Source organism: Prinia subflava, unplaced genomic scaffold (genome assembly GCF_021018805.1).
Source record: "Prinia subflava isolate CZ2003 ecotype Zambia unplaced genomic scaffold, Cam_Psub_1.2 scaffold_47_NEW, whole genome shotgun sequence".
Classification (NCBI taxonomy): domain Eukaryota; kingdom Metazoa; phylum Chordata; class Aves; order Passeriformes; family Cisticolidae; genus Prinia; species Prinia subflava.
The window spans coordinates 225,972-243,055 of record NW_026961001.1 but is presented as its reverse complement, the minus strand read 5'-3'; the positions used below and the strand labels follow the sequence as shown (position 1 = coordinate 243,055).

Here is a 17,084-nt window from a genome sequence, read left to right as displayed (position 1 = left end):
AAGATATTTTTCTTCTCAAACCAGTTCCTGGGAGGAAGACAAGATTGAGAAATCATCTCTGCCAGTGGCTGTTTTCAGCACGGGCTGTACTTGCCCAGCTGAGGCTGTGATGGGCAGGGAAATGTCCCTCCAATGTCCCTGTGGCTCCATGCCTGACACAGTCTCTGGTGCTAAATTTTACTCCCCAGACACTGAAAGATTGCAGCTATGTTTACATCCTCCCAACCTGGAGAGGAAATGGAGAAGAGACACCAATATTTAAAAAGTCGCAACAACACAAACCCAAAAACTCCAGTCCTGAGGGGGCCAAGACTTGTCCATTATTTCCAGGCTCACAGAGTACCTGGGGAGTGACGATATTTAATCAATGGAGAAGTGTCTGCATGTGCAGAAGGGAGAGCAAGAGGTCGGTAGATCCGAGACTTTCTCCAGAGAAAAAGCCAATGGAGGGTGTGGGGAGGATGGTGAGTAGGGCCTGGATTCGCTGAAGGGACCTGGAAGCTGGGAATGCCAAGGGCTGGAGAATGTCAGTGGGGGAAACCCCCTCAATTCTGCCTGTTGCTATTCATACTCCTCTGTTCTGAGAAGCAGAATCTCTCCCTGATCCCACGATTCTCAATCTCCATCCCACCTCTCCTGGAGATTTTGAGGGGTTCTGTGGGATCATGTATTTTGGGGTGGGATTAAGTATTTTGAGGTGGGATCAAGCCATTTTGAGCCTGTGCCAACTCTCCAGTCCGGGGCCCCAGTAGCACCAGGGGGGCTCCAGCCAGACCTTCCCCCCTCCAGCAAAGGGCTCACTCAACCCCTTATCCTGCCCCCAAAATCTCTGGGGATCTCCCATCCATATCTGCATTCCCTCCTCCAAAATCTCCAGACCAAAGTATTGTAAGCTCCCACCCATGGTGACCACAACTCTTAAATTTTTATCTCCACACATCACTTTTCCCTTTTCCCTTTCCCGGTTTCCCCACAGTGGGTGGGAGCAGTCAGGAGCCTAGTGCTGCCCATCCTGACTGACCCTGCTTCCATCCCTGCTTATCCCGTGGGATGCCACAGGTTTGGTGGGACGGGGCCAAGGGCAGGTGCTGGAGGGAGAGGAGGAGCTGGGATAGAGGAGGAGGGATAAAGGAGAAGGAGAAAGTGGAGAAGAAGCGGGAGGAAGAGGGGGGATAGAGGAGGTACGGAACAGGAGCAGGAAGAGGAGGCACCACGTGCGTCCATCGCTCCCTGTATCTACAGCCCCACCCCCGGTCCAGGAGCATCGCGACCCGCATTCCGCAGGTGACTGGGGAGGGAAAGGTTGCCCCAAATATCTTGGGTGGTTCCTGGGAGGGTTTTCTAGGGGGGTTCCCACTGGCAGCTCCTGGCAGAACCCCGGCCGTGGGCGGGGGGATGGGAAGTCTCCCCCTCCCTGTGGGCTGGTCTCCCTGGGTCAGGCTCAGCGTCCACGTGGTGATCACCCGGTTCTGGCAGGGGATGATGGGGACACTGGTTTTGGAGACGGCCCGGGAGAGCTGGGTTTGGGGGAAGCACAGGAGCCACGGAGTGGGGAAAGCCTAAAGGGGCTCAGAGCTGAGGGCCCCTCCCAGCCTGAAAGTAGGGGAGGATGGAGAGTGGGGGAACCAGGAATTCCTTGGACACTGAAGTGGGGAGCCTGGAAAAGGGGACCCCTGGGATTCTCGGGACCCCTGGTAGCCCAAAGAAGGCAAGAACCATGGATAGTGGGACTCTAAACCATGCAGAACTCCCAGAAGCCCAGAGATGAGGAACGACCCAGAGCCCAAAGTGGAAAAAAACAGAGAGAGGGAACTCCTTGGAGGGTATTTTTGCCTGAATCTTGGAGCTTTTGCCTTGAATGTGCATCTACTAGGCTGAACCTTTGTTTGGGGGTGAGGAGGGTGGGGGGAAGAGGTGAATCTTGTACTTTCTCAAGTTTATTGCGCTAAATGTTGGTGGTTTGGTTTTTGCAGGGAGGCATATCTTAATATTTTGGAGGAGTCTTTGTCTCAGTATTGAAGTTTTGGGTCTTTTGGAGCTGTGTCTTGGTAACTGAGGGTGGAGGTTTGGCTGGATCCTAATTATTTTGGAGGTTTTCATGGACACAAGATACCTGATGACTTCTGGAGCTGGAGTTTGGCAGAAGGAACCCCCAAGCCAATGCGCTCACCCCTTGTTTTCCCCCCAAACCAGGATTTGTCAACCCCAAGCCTTGGCTGGATGGATGAGGCTTCAAGGAAGAGGATGAACCTTGTAGAAGAGGTCATTTTGAGTGGCTCCAGGGCACAGGAATCCAATAGGGAGTAAGAAAAGCCCTCAAGATCCCACACAAGGAGAGGCTGCAAATCCAACCCAGGAAGCTGCGAGGAGGAAAGATCCTCCCTGTGCCAGGAGGGCAGCCAGAGATCCAGCCAGAGCTCAGAGCTGGGGGAGAAGTCTCATGGTGGGGAGAAGCCCCACAAGTGCTTGGAATGTGAGAAGGACTTCAGCCAGAGCTTCAAGCTGAGGGAGCACCAGAGCATCCACACTGGTAAATGGCCCTACGAGTGTGGGGAATGTGGGAAGAGCTTTGGGCGGAATTCTTACCTCAACAATCACTACAAGATTCACACTGGGGAGAAGCCCTTTGAGTGTGGGAGTGTGGGAAGAGGTTCAGGAATACAACTGTCCTGATCAACCACCATAGGATCCATACAGGCGAAAAGCCCAATCAGTGCTTGAAATGTGGGAAGAGCTTCAGCCACAGCTCCCACCTGATCCAGCACTGGATCATCCACACAGGAAAATGCCTCTCCGAGTGTGGGGAATGTGGGAACAGCTTCAGAGAGATGTCCAACCTGATTCGTCACCAGTGCATCCACAACGGGTAGAGGCCGTACAAGTGTCCTGAGTGTGGGAAGAGGTTTCCAAGGAGTTCATGTCTCATCGAACATCAGCAGATTCACACTGAGGAGAGACCCTTCCACTTCCTTGATGGTGGGAAGGGCTTCAAGCAAAATGCCCACCTCGTCACCCACCAGCACATCCACACTGGGGACAGGCCCTATGAGTGTCCTGAGTGTGGGAAGAGCTTCTCACAGAGCTCTAAGTTGACGCAACACAAATGAAGGCACCAGTAAGGGAAGCCCTGCGAGTGCCCCGAGTGGAGGAAGAGTTTCATGCACTGCTCCATCTCCATCCCCCACGAGATGATTGTTTTGGGTGATCACCAGTGACCCCTGTTGTGCAGAGCCCTGGTGATCCGTGGTTCTGGTGATCCCTGTTGGGATAACACCTGGCTGGGGGTTCTCCACATCTTCCTGAATCCCCATGGGCACCTGGATGAACACAGGGGCAGGAACATCCATCAGGACACAGATTGATGGTGGAATTGCAGACTGACTGCCCCTGGAGATTCATGGGCATCCACCCACAGCCCCTGGAGAAGCCCTCACCAGAGCGGGGGGAATTCCTGAGGGGAGGCTACGACCTGTAGAGAGAGGGGCCTCAGCTGGAGTGTCGTCGTAGGATTTGAGACGGCAGTAGAACAGCAACACAGACTCTCCATTCCCAGAAGGCAAAGACAACAATCTTTATTTTTTCACAATTCTTTTATACACAGTTCCGAGAAAGAAACACTATTGGACACTCAAAACAACACTCCTTGACCGTTTTTTCCAAGTAAATAACCAGTTAGAAAGACACCACCTGCTAACTGTTTTCCACCTTAACAGTTTTTCACCTTCCAAGGATTTTTTTGATTCCTCCTCACAATCTCTCAAGCCAGTGTGAGAAAGTTCTGTGCCTCGATTTCTCGCAAATTCTGCTGCTGCCTGATTTCTCTCTCTGATCAGGTTTTCAGCATCCATACTGGAACAGGTTCCCCTTGAAAGATTGACCCTGTGGCAGAGTGACCCACACTGCAGCAGTTTGAGGGGGGCTGGTGCCTGTGGGATGGACTCAGGTCGGAGAAGTTCCTGGAGAATTTCCTGGTCAGAGAGACTCCAGGGTGCAGCAGGGGAACAACTCCTGTCCCTGAGCAGAGGGAGAAGCCACAGGGGATGAACTGACCATTGCCCCCATTCCTGGTCTCCCTGAAATGCCGGGGTAGGAGGTGCATCTGGAAGGAGGGAGCAGTGGGAGGAAGGTGCTTTTGCTTCTCATTATCTGTGAAAAATGTGAAATGATTAATTCATATTCTTATGGTAAATTGGAAAACTATAAAATTGTATAAAATTGTATTGGGTAAAAGTCTATGTTTTAGGAGACCTTGCAGCAGATGGTGAAACTAACAACCCTGAAACAGCAGGCGCCTCCATTCAGAAAGGAACAAAGGACTTTCCGGGAAAGCCTGCAGCCTTCTCAAGTACCGGGAGGAGACCTATCGAGATAAGGTGGTACAGCAACTCACACCTTGGTTGCCACCTTCACAGACCATCAAGCAACATTATCCATATCTTGATCATTCATCAACCATAAGGATCTATAGAAATTGGACATTAACATATGAACTGAGAAAAGAACTCTTTTCTGCCTGGTCGGGGAAACTCCTGAATTTGAATAGCTAGTCGGGAAACAATGGGAAATATGGGGAAATATTGCCGAGGGCAGAATAAAGTGTATAAAAACCAAGCCCCGAACCGGGCAAATTTGTGAACTGTTGGGGGAGATAGCAGACTGCCAGGCTCTGTATCTCACGGTTCACCCTTGGCATTTTCCCGGGAAAACTCTGTCAAGTTTCTCCGCTGTTGGTGGGTTTATCGAAATTCTGTGATTCGATCTTTGTTAATAAACCAAATTATTATTTTAATTGGAATATCATATTGGCATTTATAACATTATCCTACTTTGATTTTGTTAGCAATAAATTCAATTATCTCCAGTTTCGAGGCTGTTTTGACTGTGATGGTGTTTGATGAGGAAATTCTCCCAGTCTTAACTCATGAGCCCTTGGTTAAATTTTCTCTCCCCTGTGAGGCTGGCAACACAACGGAGAGTTGTCCCTAGCTCAGTGGACTCATGATGCCTCAGGTCATCAGGGTAGAGATGACCATGTCCCCAGAAGTAGAGCAAACAAGGAGCAATGAAACAACAAGCAGGTAGATCAGGCTGCAAAGATAGAGGTGTGAAAGATAAACTTAGATTGGCAGCATAGAGGAAAATCAATTTGTGCTGCTGAAGAGTGGAAAGAGATCACTACCAGGGTAGAGAAACTATCTGTGAAGGTCTGCCATGTAGAAGCCATCACAGGCTGGAGACCTACCCTGTGCCTCATGCTATGGCCTGTAACACCATTCCAGGCCTTGAAAAGCAAGTTCTTTGATGACAAAGCAGTTTTGGTGGGTGCCTGGTGAAATGAGCCGGGCTTATGCCTTTATTAATATTCAGCTCTTTATTAAAGCGATCAGCTCTTGATTAAAGTGATCAGCTGGGTGGTAGAGCCCAACAGAGTTTCCACACTGCTGTAGCAATTCAGAGAAGTAGGAAAAGTCCCAGTTCATTTCTCAGCTGCAAACAGTAGGTGCCGAGTCCTTGTTCCCATGGGAACAGCTAGAGCCTCTCTCTGGTCAACCACGACAATGCAGAGCGGTGTAGGTCTGGTTGCTGAAGTGCAAAGCAGCAGAAGTCACCTCTTTACCCTCAGGGAATAACCTCGAGAGTTTCTCGCTCCCTGTCTCTGTCCCTCCAGCTGGCCCTGTCCCCACGCCCGCCTACAGCGGCGGGGGTCGGGCAGCGGATCCGTCAGGGCTGGGGGCAGCAGCAGCCATCTCAGGAGTTCTGGAGACATAACCCCGCCACATCTCTGGCTACGGCAGCTACACAGGGGCAGCATTTGGAGCATCCACACTCACTGAGAATTCGTTCATAACACCTGGCATCGGGCCAGCATCACCCCACTATAGTGGGACAAGTCCTTGTGTGGCCCTGTTCTGTGGTGCCACAGTTGTTGTTGCCTTTGTTCCCACATGATTTTATCTTTTGCATTAAATGCTTGTGAAGTGCCCCCGGTGTCCCTCGTGTTCCCTTGGCTCCGGCAGCCCCGTCCCTTGCCCTGCTCGTCCTCCCCCGTTCCATCCCGGCTGGCGGAGCCCTGCAGCTGCCCTGGGGGCCCTGGGGCTGCCCCGGGGGCTGCGCCCCGAGCCGGGGCCCCTTCCCAGCGCTCCCAGTCTGCCCATCCAGCCGGGAGCAGCCAGCGAGGGCTTCAGCCGGGACGGCAGAGAGGCGCTGCTGGGGACCCATCTCACTTGGGTTTGGTTTGTTCTTCCCAACTCCGGGGAAAAACGACTTTGGGAGTTTTCTGCCACAAATCCCTCCCCTCCAGCACTCAGCCAAAGGGATTTGGGGCAGTTTTCCCTTCTTGGGGGAAATCAAAGCCATGCACGGATGCTCCGAATTAGGGCTAGGAGAACTGACGGCTTTGCTCGGAGCCGGTGGCAGCGAACACGCAGCGCTGGGAAAGGCGGGCCGGGAGGTGCGGAGAACTTTGTTGGTGTTTGCAGCTCGATGCCGCCTCGGGCCCGGGCCCGTGCCAGGGCTGTTCCTCATCTCCGCCTTTCCCCTCACACAGCCCGGGGGGCGCGGAGAGCGCGGGCCGAGGCTGGGCCGTGTGCAGAGCCCGCGGCTGGCTGTGTGCGATTGGCTGACGGTGGCGTCAGTCGTGGTTGTGCGGCGCTGATTGGGCAGAGCGGGGAGAAGCGCGGGGCCGGGCCCGCCCCCCGAGAGGCGCCATTGGCGGAGCGCGTGTGCGGGCCCGGGAGCGGCGGCAGCGGCCGGAGCCCGGTGAGGCGGCGGCGGAGCTCGGAGGCGGCCCCAGCGCAGGTGGGAGCCGCGCTGGCTTCTGGCGGGGCTGGGCCATGGCTGCGGGCGGAGGGGGCGGCAGGGGGCTGTGGCGGCTTCCTTGTGCCGTGTGGGCGCTGTGTTGGCCGTGGCCTGAGGGCGCTGCGGGAGCGGCTTCCCGCGCTCTCCTTCCCGCCGGGGCCTGGGCAGGAGCCGGGCCCGGAGCGGCGCTGCCTCGTCCCGGTTCGTGTGGGTAGGACGGAGGTGGCTGCCGTGTGGCCGGGAGTGGGCGGGAAAATTCCCGTCGCCAGAGGTTTGTGTGGCCAAAGGAGACGGAGGAGTCCTGTCAAAGTGACTTTATTGCTGAACAAAGGGAGAGGCCATGCGGCATTTGCCCTGGGGTCTGTAGAACAGAGCCTTTTTTTCTGTCCTAATTTTCACCTCTGCATGTCCCTATCCCTTTGCCCCCTAGCTGAGATACTTGGAAGGTTCAGACTTCCTTATCCACCTACTTCCTGAGCCTTCCATACTTGAAAGGTTCAGACTTCCTGATCCACAACTTAATCCACCTATTAAGTATGTCTCCCTTAATATGCAACCTCACTATGATAAATATCTCGCTGCTTTCAATCCCTTCTCTTCTTATTTTCTCAATAATTATCTTTACAAACTTTTCATTGCCATTGACTCAATCTCTTTTCTTGGATCTTCCTTGATTTTGGGATTGTTCTCGGTGCCCTCATTCCGTGTCCTTTTGTAGGCGTTGGTGGCTCAGGAGGCCTGGCTGCCACCTGCATCCCCTTGCTCAGCTGCTGAATGAGCTGCACTCAGCAAGGTGTGGTGCATGGTCAGAAGATGAGAGTTGCTGCAGCACAGGAGAGGAGAAAGAGCCTTCGTTGAAGCCCTGGTGTGCCAGGGAACCCCAAAACCGTGTCCCATTGCCATCCTTTCCACGTTTGGACCGGAATGTGAGCTGCTTTCTTATTTCCTTTGTTATCTGTTTCACCACTTTTCCGTTGTCATGATCTTGTGTCATTTAATTTTCCACAAACACTTCCTTCTTATGCTAATAAATAATCTGATCCCATCCCATGGTGAAATGTTGCGTTCTTCATCTGAGTGGATTAATTGGCAGGAAGGTCAGGAGCTGGATCTGTGTGGTTGGTTCTTATTTCGAGGCCATCTTGTAATCTAATGATGCCATTGAAATGAGAAATGGGTTCTCTGGCTCCTGATACGAATTTGTTGGGGTTCCCAGGGGCTGCTCCATGGTGTTGTAGGATTTGTTGTGGTGGCCGTTCATCTTTTCCCCATCTTTCGGTGCTCCCTCCAGCCAGGGGTGCATCAGTTGATCTCTTTTCTCTAATTCAGCTTTTCTCTGATAAGTCATCATATCCTTGGATTCCCAAGTGATTTCTCTGAATCTGTGGTAGCAAAAAAACTCCAGAGGCCTATTACACCCTATATAACATAGTGCCAGCACATGTTGAAGTGGGGAGAGGGATGATTCCCCCCAGTTATTGGAGTGAAGTTTTCCCAACATTCTCCATTTACTATTTTCCTATGGAACTTTACCAAATGCCTCTGGCTGTGCCAATTGCATCAGTGCCAGCAGGCAGAGCTTGGGGTGAGGGGCAGAGGGAATGAGCCCAATTCCTCCTGCAGGCAAGGAGAGTCTGATGCATTGTGCACACTTTTCCCCATCAGTGTTAATTTGCATTTCTAAAGCTCCTGTCATAGCTACCTGGACTGAAGCTTCTCTTCCAGAACAGCCATCAAATGACTGACATTTGACCCTTCCCAAAAAACAGGGTTTTATTTTGTTTGTGTGGGGTTTTTGGTGGGTCTGCTGTTGGTTTGGTTTGGTTTTTCAACAGTATTCTATTAACTGTTTATGAGTTATAGGGCCACCTTTAAAGCTCTTCTAGTTTTGCAATTGCAACCTATAAAACCCCATAAAACCCATACCAAAATTTTGCCATCTCTAATGGCGAACAGCCACACAAATATATGCACAAAAAGAATCCAAAGTAAAAAAAATTTTGCTGCTTCTTCCCCTAAGACTTATAATTGATTCTCGCCCCCCTGGTCCAAGCCTAATTGATAATATAAAAGTAGGATTATTAAGAAAAAACACTCTAATGGTGTGATCTAATCCCATCCAGCCCAGTGTGTGAGTGTGGCTGAGCCCCAGAGTGGAATTGTCCCGTTGTCTTCCCCAGCCCTGTGGCAGTGCAGGCACAGCAAGCACTGAAGCTGCAGCAGTGGCAGCAAGGATTGTCCCCAGTGGCAGGAGGTGGCCAAGGAGGGTGCCCAGGCAGAGCATTCCAGCAGAGGATGTGTGGGCAGGCCCAGGGGCTTCCCCCGCTGTGGAGCCCTGGCTGCTGCTCCCTTGCCTTCAGTGCGGGCTCAGTCGTGGCCTCCCATCCTCCTGGTGCAGCCGGGCAGTCCAAATCTCCGGGGCTGCAGAGCCCTGGAGCCCAGGGTGAGGGGTCCCCCCGTGTTCAGCTGTGCTGGGGCTGTTTCTGTGCTCAGGGACACTTGGGATGGGCCACGGCACTTGGCCACCAGTGGGGCTTCTTCCCCCTCCTGAGGCAGGACCCGATGTCCTGCTTGGATCTTGTGAACAGCAAAGTCCCAAGGCAGGGGCTGTGCCAGCCGAGCTTCCTGTGGGAGAGATTTCAAAGGAGACAGGATTCTGGCCACAGACTGCTTTAAATACACATCATTTATCTCCAGCCTGCACTAGATGGAGAATTACCAGAGTAAGGGATTCCAAAGATCAATTCCAGGGGAGATAATTGAGTATCTGCCCTGGGTCTGGCACTTATTCTTGCCAAAGCCAATGGCAAAAGCTGTACCCATGGCATCTTGGTTTCTTTCACCAGCTTCCAAAGGTATTTCTTAATTTCCACATTCATTCTTTCTACCTGACTGGAGCTCTGGGAGTGCCAGGAGATCTGGGTTCCCACTGTATTCTCAAAGCTGCCATAACCCCTTAAAGGATCTTTCCTTTAAAATGTGTATTGCTTCCACTGTTCCTTCTGTTGGAATTATTTCTTTTAGAAATAACTTAGTAAGTGATCCAGTGGCTGCTGAAGCAGTCAGAACTGCTTTTGCTCCCCTGTTAGCTGCCGTGCTGTTAGCAGAGGATATTGAAACCTTCCTGCTCAGGGCATTTCAGTCCCGGGCTCTCACAAGCACACACAGCTCTGCCAGCTGAGCTGACCCTGCGGGCGGTAACCTGTGCTTTGTCTGATTCCCTTTCCTCAAGAACAGCGTGTCTTGTAACTCTTTGCCCTTTTTCTGCCCTTGAAGACCCATCCATAAACCGATTTTTTTCCCTCAGGCCAGGGAATGTCTCCTAAATCTCTCCTAGCCTGGGTGTGGAGCTGTGTCACCTGAATGCAGTCATGGCTTTCTTCCCAGCCCCTATGCAGGCTGTTCAAACAGGAGGCTGGGTTAAACCCTTCCCCTGTCCTCAATTCTCAATGCTCCTGTGCCATTGAACTTGTTTCATACTGTAATAACCGAGCACTGCTCTTTTGGTTATCAAAGCTTGAACTTGATGCCAGACTTGAACAACAGGAGATCCTTGTGCTGTCAGTTTTGAGGCCTCAGGTCCCGTTAAAGCTGTGGCTGCACAGTTGTGCAGACAATGGGGCCACTCTGGCCACTGGGTTAAATATTTTAGTACAAGAATTCCTTTGGCATGGCCCTGTTTAACATTCACATACAATTCAGATTACTTTTCTGAGTCTGGAAGAGCCAAGGCTGGGGCGTCAATTATTTTGTTTTTTCAATTTCTCAAGTTTTGTTCTCTTTCTCATGTCCATACTATAAAACTGAGGCTGTCTGGGGTTACAAAGTCATACAATGTTCTGGCTAGAACAGACAATCCTCAGACCAGGTCCTGCAATTGCCTGTTAATCCTCAGAATTGTCACAGCTCCTTTTTAGTCCTGGGTAATGTTACTTCTGAGATTCCCTGGACCCTCTCTGGGTCAATACACCACAAACCTTCACTCAAAATATGTCCCAAATATTTCACCTTTTCCTCCACCATTTGCACAGTTTTTTTTAAATACTCCAAGATGCTTTTTAGTCTAACAATGGAGCCATTTCACAGAGGGTTCTTCTACCACTTCTTGTCCTCCTGACTGAAGCAAATCATCCACACCACATTCAAATCATCATCACCCCTCAGTCCCTGGGCCTGAGGTAAATTCTTTAGGTATTTTCTGCAAGGCTTGCCCTAATAAGGCTGGTGCTTCCGTGCATCCCTGCAGAAGGCCCATCCATGGCTTTCCGATTTTCCCTTCTCCCTCTTGTTCCCACTCCAAGGCCAAATCCTGTTCACCATCCTGTGTGAGTGGGCATCCCCAGAAAGCATCTTTTCCATCAAGGGCTGAATGGTAGCAGTGTGAGGAGGGAACTTGGTTCCAGGTGGTGGAAGGATCTGAGACTGTGGGGTGCCTGGGTTTAATAATCTAATTTCTTCTTCTTAGGTCCTGCACAATTCTATGGAATTCATCTGATTCCTTGATTGGCAGCACAGGAGCGCTGTAGGGAGAGATCCCTGGCAGCAAAAGCCCTGCCTTTAAGAGGGGCTCAAGAACAGGCTGTAAGCCCTTTCTTCCCTCCCCTGGAATAGGGAATTGCTTTTACACCCCACTTGTCCTGGTTGCTTCAGAGTAATTCAGAGAGGCTGGGTATCTCATTTTCCCTCTTTCCCTGGGGCTGCCCACAGTTCTGGGTTCACTTCAGCCTAGGCCTTGCCAGACATTTGACACAAAAGTACTACAGAACGATCCTCTGTTTTACCTTTTACAATATGAATTTGCATTCCCAATTTAGCCATCCAATCCCTTCCCAGTAAATTACAATCACAATTAGGAGCAGATAAAAATTCTTATGTTTCAAACCCATCGTCCAGATCTGCCAATAATGGCTGAGTAAAACACAGCCACTCATCTTTCCCACTTATTCCCTGAATAATCAAAGACATTTTTGGCATTTTCCCCCTTAGGTCTAAGATTGAGAGTGGCTGGAGAGGCCCCTGTGTCTGGGAGGAAAGGCCTCCTGTGGATCCGGAGTCCCCCGGGATGTTCTGCAGGGCTGCAGTGTGGTGGGTCCCTGGTGTGATGGGAGCTGTGCCAGCCCTCCCAATGCCTGTGCATGCAGGGCTGGCCTTGCTGGTGCTGAGGGTGCTGCTGTGTGTGCTTGCAGTGTCCTTGTGGCCTGCAGATGGAAGCTGCTTCCTTGCCAGGGGCTGTTTGGGTGGGCTCTCCCCTGCTGAGGAGGGCAATGCCTGTGCCAGGTGCTTGTGGCCGAGCCCGTCCCCTGGGTGCTGGGGCCCCCTTGGGCCCTGGGGTTCATCCCTGGGGGGCTGTAGAAACTGTGCCATGGCCTTTGCCTTCAGCTTGGCCTTTTCCTCCTCTCTTCTTGCCTTCCCCTGCTGTGCCTTTGTGCCCAACTGCTCCAGGGTCTTCTTGTACCCCTCCTGCAGCCCCCCTGAGTGCCTGTGGGTGCTCATCGTGTGACAGCTGCTGAGCTTTCTGCAAAATCATCCGTTTTTCCATTGTCGCAAACAAAATCCTTAAATCAAAATCTTGATTCTTCAATGTATAATGCCCATTTCCCAGCTGTTCCTTCCTGCTGGTCCCTGTGCTCCCCCTGCCGTGCCCAGCCCGTATCCCAGAGGCGGTGCCTGTCCTGCCGCAGTGTCCCAAGGCGGCTCCCCCGGCGGGCAGGGCCGGCAGCTCCCCGGGGCCGGGCAGCGGCCGGGGCGTCCCGCAGCCTCCTGGGGGCCGGGGGCCACTGCCGGCCCTGCCCGGGGGGTGCTGGGCTCAGGCAGCGCCCGGCGCTGAGCCCCGGCTGCCCCACAGCCCCGGCCCGGCCCGGCCCTGCAGCTCCCCACAGGCCCCCAGCCCGTGCTGCCGGTGCCGCCCCTCTGCACCCGCTCCTGCCGCTGCCAGCACAGAGAAACCCCTGGAATCCTGACCTCCTTCTTTTCCTGCCGTGAAAACCGGGGATACAAAGGATCTGCATCTGATGGAAAATTTTGAGGATAAGACTGCTGAAAAGCATCCCAACCCTCAATATTTTTCTCTCCTTCTTCTTTTCCACCATCCTTTTTCTTTGCTCATAGATTCCTCCTTCTGGTTCTTGCCTTAACTATTTCCTGCACACTTCCCTTTACCCAGTCCCTTCCCAGCACACCAACAGGATCGATCCTGTTTTATAAATTTCTTCTTGACTTCCCCTTTTGCTCCCCGAGGTGTCCATGTCCTTAATGACCTCCGGAAGAATGTGCAAACTACCTCAACATTCTCCCAAGGGACCCATCAGAGATACTTTGGGATCATCATCCCTTTTACCGTGATCCCTTCCTGGCTTTCCCTTTTGCACCCTGCATGGGTGCCCTGCCCTGTTTCTTCCCTGAAGATGCCAGTGTCCTCACTGATGAGATTTTCAGTGCTCTCTCCGTGGGGACTCTTCCCAGCCCCCTGATGTGTCCCTCGTCTGTCTCCTGGACACTCTCGGATCCCCAATCAATCCCCGGTGCCGCCGCCACCCAAGGGAGCCGATCCCCCAAAGTGGGTGAGGCCCCTTCAGCTCCACTCACTGCCCACCACTTGCGCTCCACCCCCCCGGGCCCCAGCGCCCCCCTTGAGGGGAATTTGGGGAGGTGGGAGGGGGGAGCGCCAAGGCCGGGCCCCCCCGCGCTGTGGTGGCGGGAGCGGCTGCAGTGGGGAGCGAGTGCGGGCGGGAGCGGCCGAGAGCCCAGCGCTGCCCCAGCCCGAGCTGCCCCAGCTCCATGGCTGCCCCTGCGGTGGGATGCTGTGGGTTTGGGGGGAAGAGGGAGGCGGCAGTGGGTGCTGGGCCTGAGGGCAGGAGGAGAAGGGAAGGAGAAGCAGGGCTGAAGAACAAAGTGGTCGAATGATGCCCATGGAAGGATAAGGTGGGTTTGTGCAGGAGAAGGAGGAATTGTAGGAGGAAGAGGAATATGAGGAAGAGTAGAGACACAGGAGGAGAAGGAGAAGGAGCAGGAAGAGGAGGCATCACAAGGTTCCACCCCTCCTTGGATCTGCAGCCTCCTTCCCAGCCCCAGGAGCATTGCCCCCCCCACATGCAGCAGGTGACCAGGGAGGGGGATCCACGATTTTCACAGGAGTGAATCTTGGTGTTTCTGAGATTTATTGGGCTAAATTTTGATGCTTTGGTTTTTTGCAGGGGCTGAATCTTTATATTTTGGAGGGGGATTGATGTTTGGAGAATTTTTGGACTGAATCTTGGTGTTTTGGTGGTTCTTACAGTAACAAGATGCCGAATGTCTTTCTGGGATGAACTCAGGCAAGGAGGAACTCCCAGCCCAAGGTGCTCTCCTTTTGTTTTTTTCCCAAACAAGGATTTTTCATTCCCAAGGAGTGGATGGATGGAGGAGGAGGAGGAAAAGCCCCAGATATGCACCATGAGGGGCAGCTGCAAACCCAGCACAGGGAGCTGCAAGGAGGAAACACCTGTCCTGTGGCAGGAGGGTGGTCGGAGCTCCAGCTGGACCTCAGCGCTGGGGGAGAAGCCTCATGGAGGGCAGAAGCCCTACAAGTGCTTGGAATGTGGGAAGGGTTTCAGCCAAAGCTCCAGCCTTCTCCAGCACCAGGTGATCCACACTGGGGAGAAGCCCTACGAGTGTGGGGAGTGTGGGAAAAGCTTCAGCCACAGCTCAAACCTGATTCGGCACCAGAGGATCCACACTGGGGAACGGCCCTATGAGTGTGTGGAGTGTGGGAAGAGCTTCAGCCAGAGCTCAAGCCTGGTCCAGCACCAGATGGTCCACACCGGGGAACGTCCCTATGAGTGTGGGGAATGTGGGAAGAGCTTCCGCCGGAAGAGCTACCTGAGGGAACACCAGAGGATCCACACTGGGGAAAAGCCCTTCGAGTGTGGGGAATGTGGGAAGAGCTTCAGTCAAAGCTCCCTGCTGAAGGAACACCAGAGGATCCACAGTGGGGAAAAGCCATATGATTGTGGGGAGTGTGGGAAGACCTTCAGCAAGATTGCCCACCTGCTCCATCACCAGGTAATCCACACAGGGGAACGGCCCTACATGTGCTTGGAATGTGGGAAGAGCTTTGGGTGGAGCTCTGCCCTGAGAAAACACCAGCTCATCCACACGGGGGAGAGGCCCTACGAGTGCCCTGAGTGTGGGAAGAGGTTTCAGATCAGCTTCAATCTCCTCCTACATCAGCGGATTCACACAGATGAGAGGCCCTTCCGCTGTCCTGATTGCGGGAAGGGCTTCAACCGCAACTCCAGCCTCACTGTCCATCGACGCATCCACACCGGGGAGAGGCCCTACGAGTGTCCTGAGTGTGGGAAGAGATTCTCACAGAGCTCTCACTTGACCCAACACCAACAGAGGCACCACTAAACAAAGCCCTGTGAGTGCCCTGAGAGCAGGAAGAGCTTCGTGCGCTACTCCAACTCCATTCCCCATGGGAGGAGCATCCACATTGGATGATCCCCAGTGACCCCCGTTGGGCAGAGCCCTGGTGACCCCTGTTTTGAGTGATTCCTGTTGGGTGAGGGGAAAGTGTTGGAGAGGTTTCTTTCCTTTGTCCTTATGCTGCCTTGATTTGGTTGGTAATAAATTCACTCCCTCTGTTCAGGCTGGGTCTGTTTTGCCCATACTGAAACTCGGGGCGGGATCGCTCTCGTTCCTGCTCTCAGCCCCCCCACCTCACCCAGTCCGAGAAGGCAATGAACAAGATTCAGACAATCAGAGAGAGCAGATCTGATGATTCACCAGTTTTCGGAAAGCCCCAGTGTTCCCCTCCTGGACCCTAGCCTCCTTGCCCAATCTCGACCCTTCTGCAGGGTCTCCCCAAGTCCCTCCCCACTGCACCCCAGTAAGCAGGACTGTATCTAATTGGGAAGCTTTATTGGGAACATTGGGAGCAGCTGGGCGGGGCCAGAATGACATTGGGGCTGGAGGGAACACACGACCCCCCAAAATCAGCGCTGGAATGGAGCGAGGGGTCCTGGCCGAGCCGGAGGCCATGGGGAGGGGCTGTGGCTGCCGGCGGCTCAGGAGCTCTGGGCAGAGAAGAGAGGGTGACACTGGGCTGGGGGATCCTGGGGGAAACATGTGCTGTGGGGGGTGGGGACACGACCACCAAGCCCCCCCCCACCTTCTTGCACAGGTAGAAGCTGAGCCCCAGCACCAGGAAGATGAAGCCCAACACAAAGCCCCTGATCCTGTCAACATCTTGCTGTGGGTGGTGTCCAGCAGCATCTCTGGAGGTCCACAGGGCTCAGGACTCCCCAAAACCTCTCACAGACATCCCAAGCCCCTCCAAGCACCCTCCCAGTCTCTACTAGCCCACCCAGGACCCCCTGAAACCTGCTCCCAATCCTTTCCCTGCCTCCCCAGGATTGACCAAAGCCCCTCCTGTCCTTCTCAGGATCCCACAACCCCCTCCCAGTTGCCCCCCACCACCCCAGGACCCCCAAACCGTCTCCAAGTCCCTTTCCAGCTCTACCAGGACTCACCAAGACCCCTCCCAGTCTCTTCCTAGTCCCACCAGCACTCACCAAGGCTCCTCCCAGTGTCTTCCCAGCACAACCAACCTCATTGCAACCCTGCTTTCCAGCCCCCATTTCTCCTTCCAGCCTGTCCAGGCTTACTCAAATCCGTCCCAGTAACACCCAGCACTCCCAAACTCCCTCCCAGTGTCCACCAGGAGCCCCAGAACCCCATCCCACCCCCTCCTACATCCTTCAAACTCTTTCTCAGCTATTCTAGACCCCTGAGCCTCTCTCCCGTTTTAAACCAGGCTATCTCAAACTCCCTCCCAGTTAATCCTAGCATACCCCAATTCCCCTCCCAGCTTCCCCCACTGTCTCCCCACTGCTGCCAGCGCTGTGGGGGCCATGCCGTGCCCCAGAGCCGGCCCAGGCGCTGCTCCAGGTTGACGTGCTCCGCCGAGCAGATGGAGGTGACCCCGTTCCTGGGGGCTTTCCAGCAGCACCAGGAGGTGGTGGGTCCAGTCCCCGCTGGGGACCACGGTGGTGGCCACCACGTGCCCTGAGAGCTCCTGCTGGCCCAGGAACCACCTCAGCTGCATCTGGGCAGGGCAGAAATCCATCATGGAGCAGGGCAGGCTGGGAACTTGAGGGCACCAGCGAGATGGAAATGCTGGGGGGGCAATGGGAGAGAATGAGGACACACTGGAATCAGCTGGGGGGAACTGGGAGAGACAGGAGAGGGCTTACGTGGCATTGAGAGGGACTGGGAATGAAATTAGAGAGAGTGGGGGAACACTG

At 53.7% G+C, this 17,084-nt stretch overlaps 1 protein-coding gene across 1 annotated transcript; it reads left to right on the top strand.

Moving 5' to 3' along the window:
- Positions 1 to 6,312: 6,312 nt before the first annotated feature.
- On the top strand, positions 6,313 to 15,426 carry LOC134565364 (zinc finger protein 883-like). The gene is made up of 2 exons (XM_063424893.1): positions 6,313 to 6,798; positions 14,167 to 15,426. Exons 1-2 carry the CDS (start codon positions 6,364 to 6,366, stop codon positions 15,187 to 15,189), a joined length of 1,458 nt encoding a protein of 485 aa, XP_063280963.1. The 5' UTR covers positions 6,313 to 6,363; the 3' UTR covers positions 15,190 to 15,426.
- The last annotated feature ends 1,658 nt before the right edge of the window (positions 15,427 to 17,084 follow it).

What these genes read in the sequence shown, in the direction of transcription:
- LOC134565364 (XM_063424893.1), top strand. Translation starts at nt 6,364, where the DNA reads ATGCTCCGAATTAGGGCTAGGAGAACTGACGGCTTTGCTCGGAGCCGG. An exon ending in CGGAGGCGGCCCCAGCGCAG is followed by an intron (nt 6,799 to 14,166) that starts GTGGGAGCCGCG and finishes TTCCCAAACAAG; the next exon opens with GATTTTTCATTCCCAAGGAG.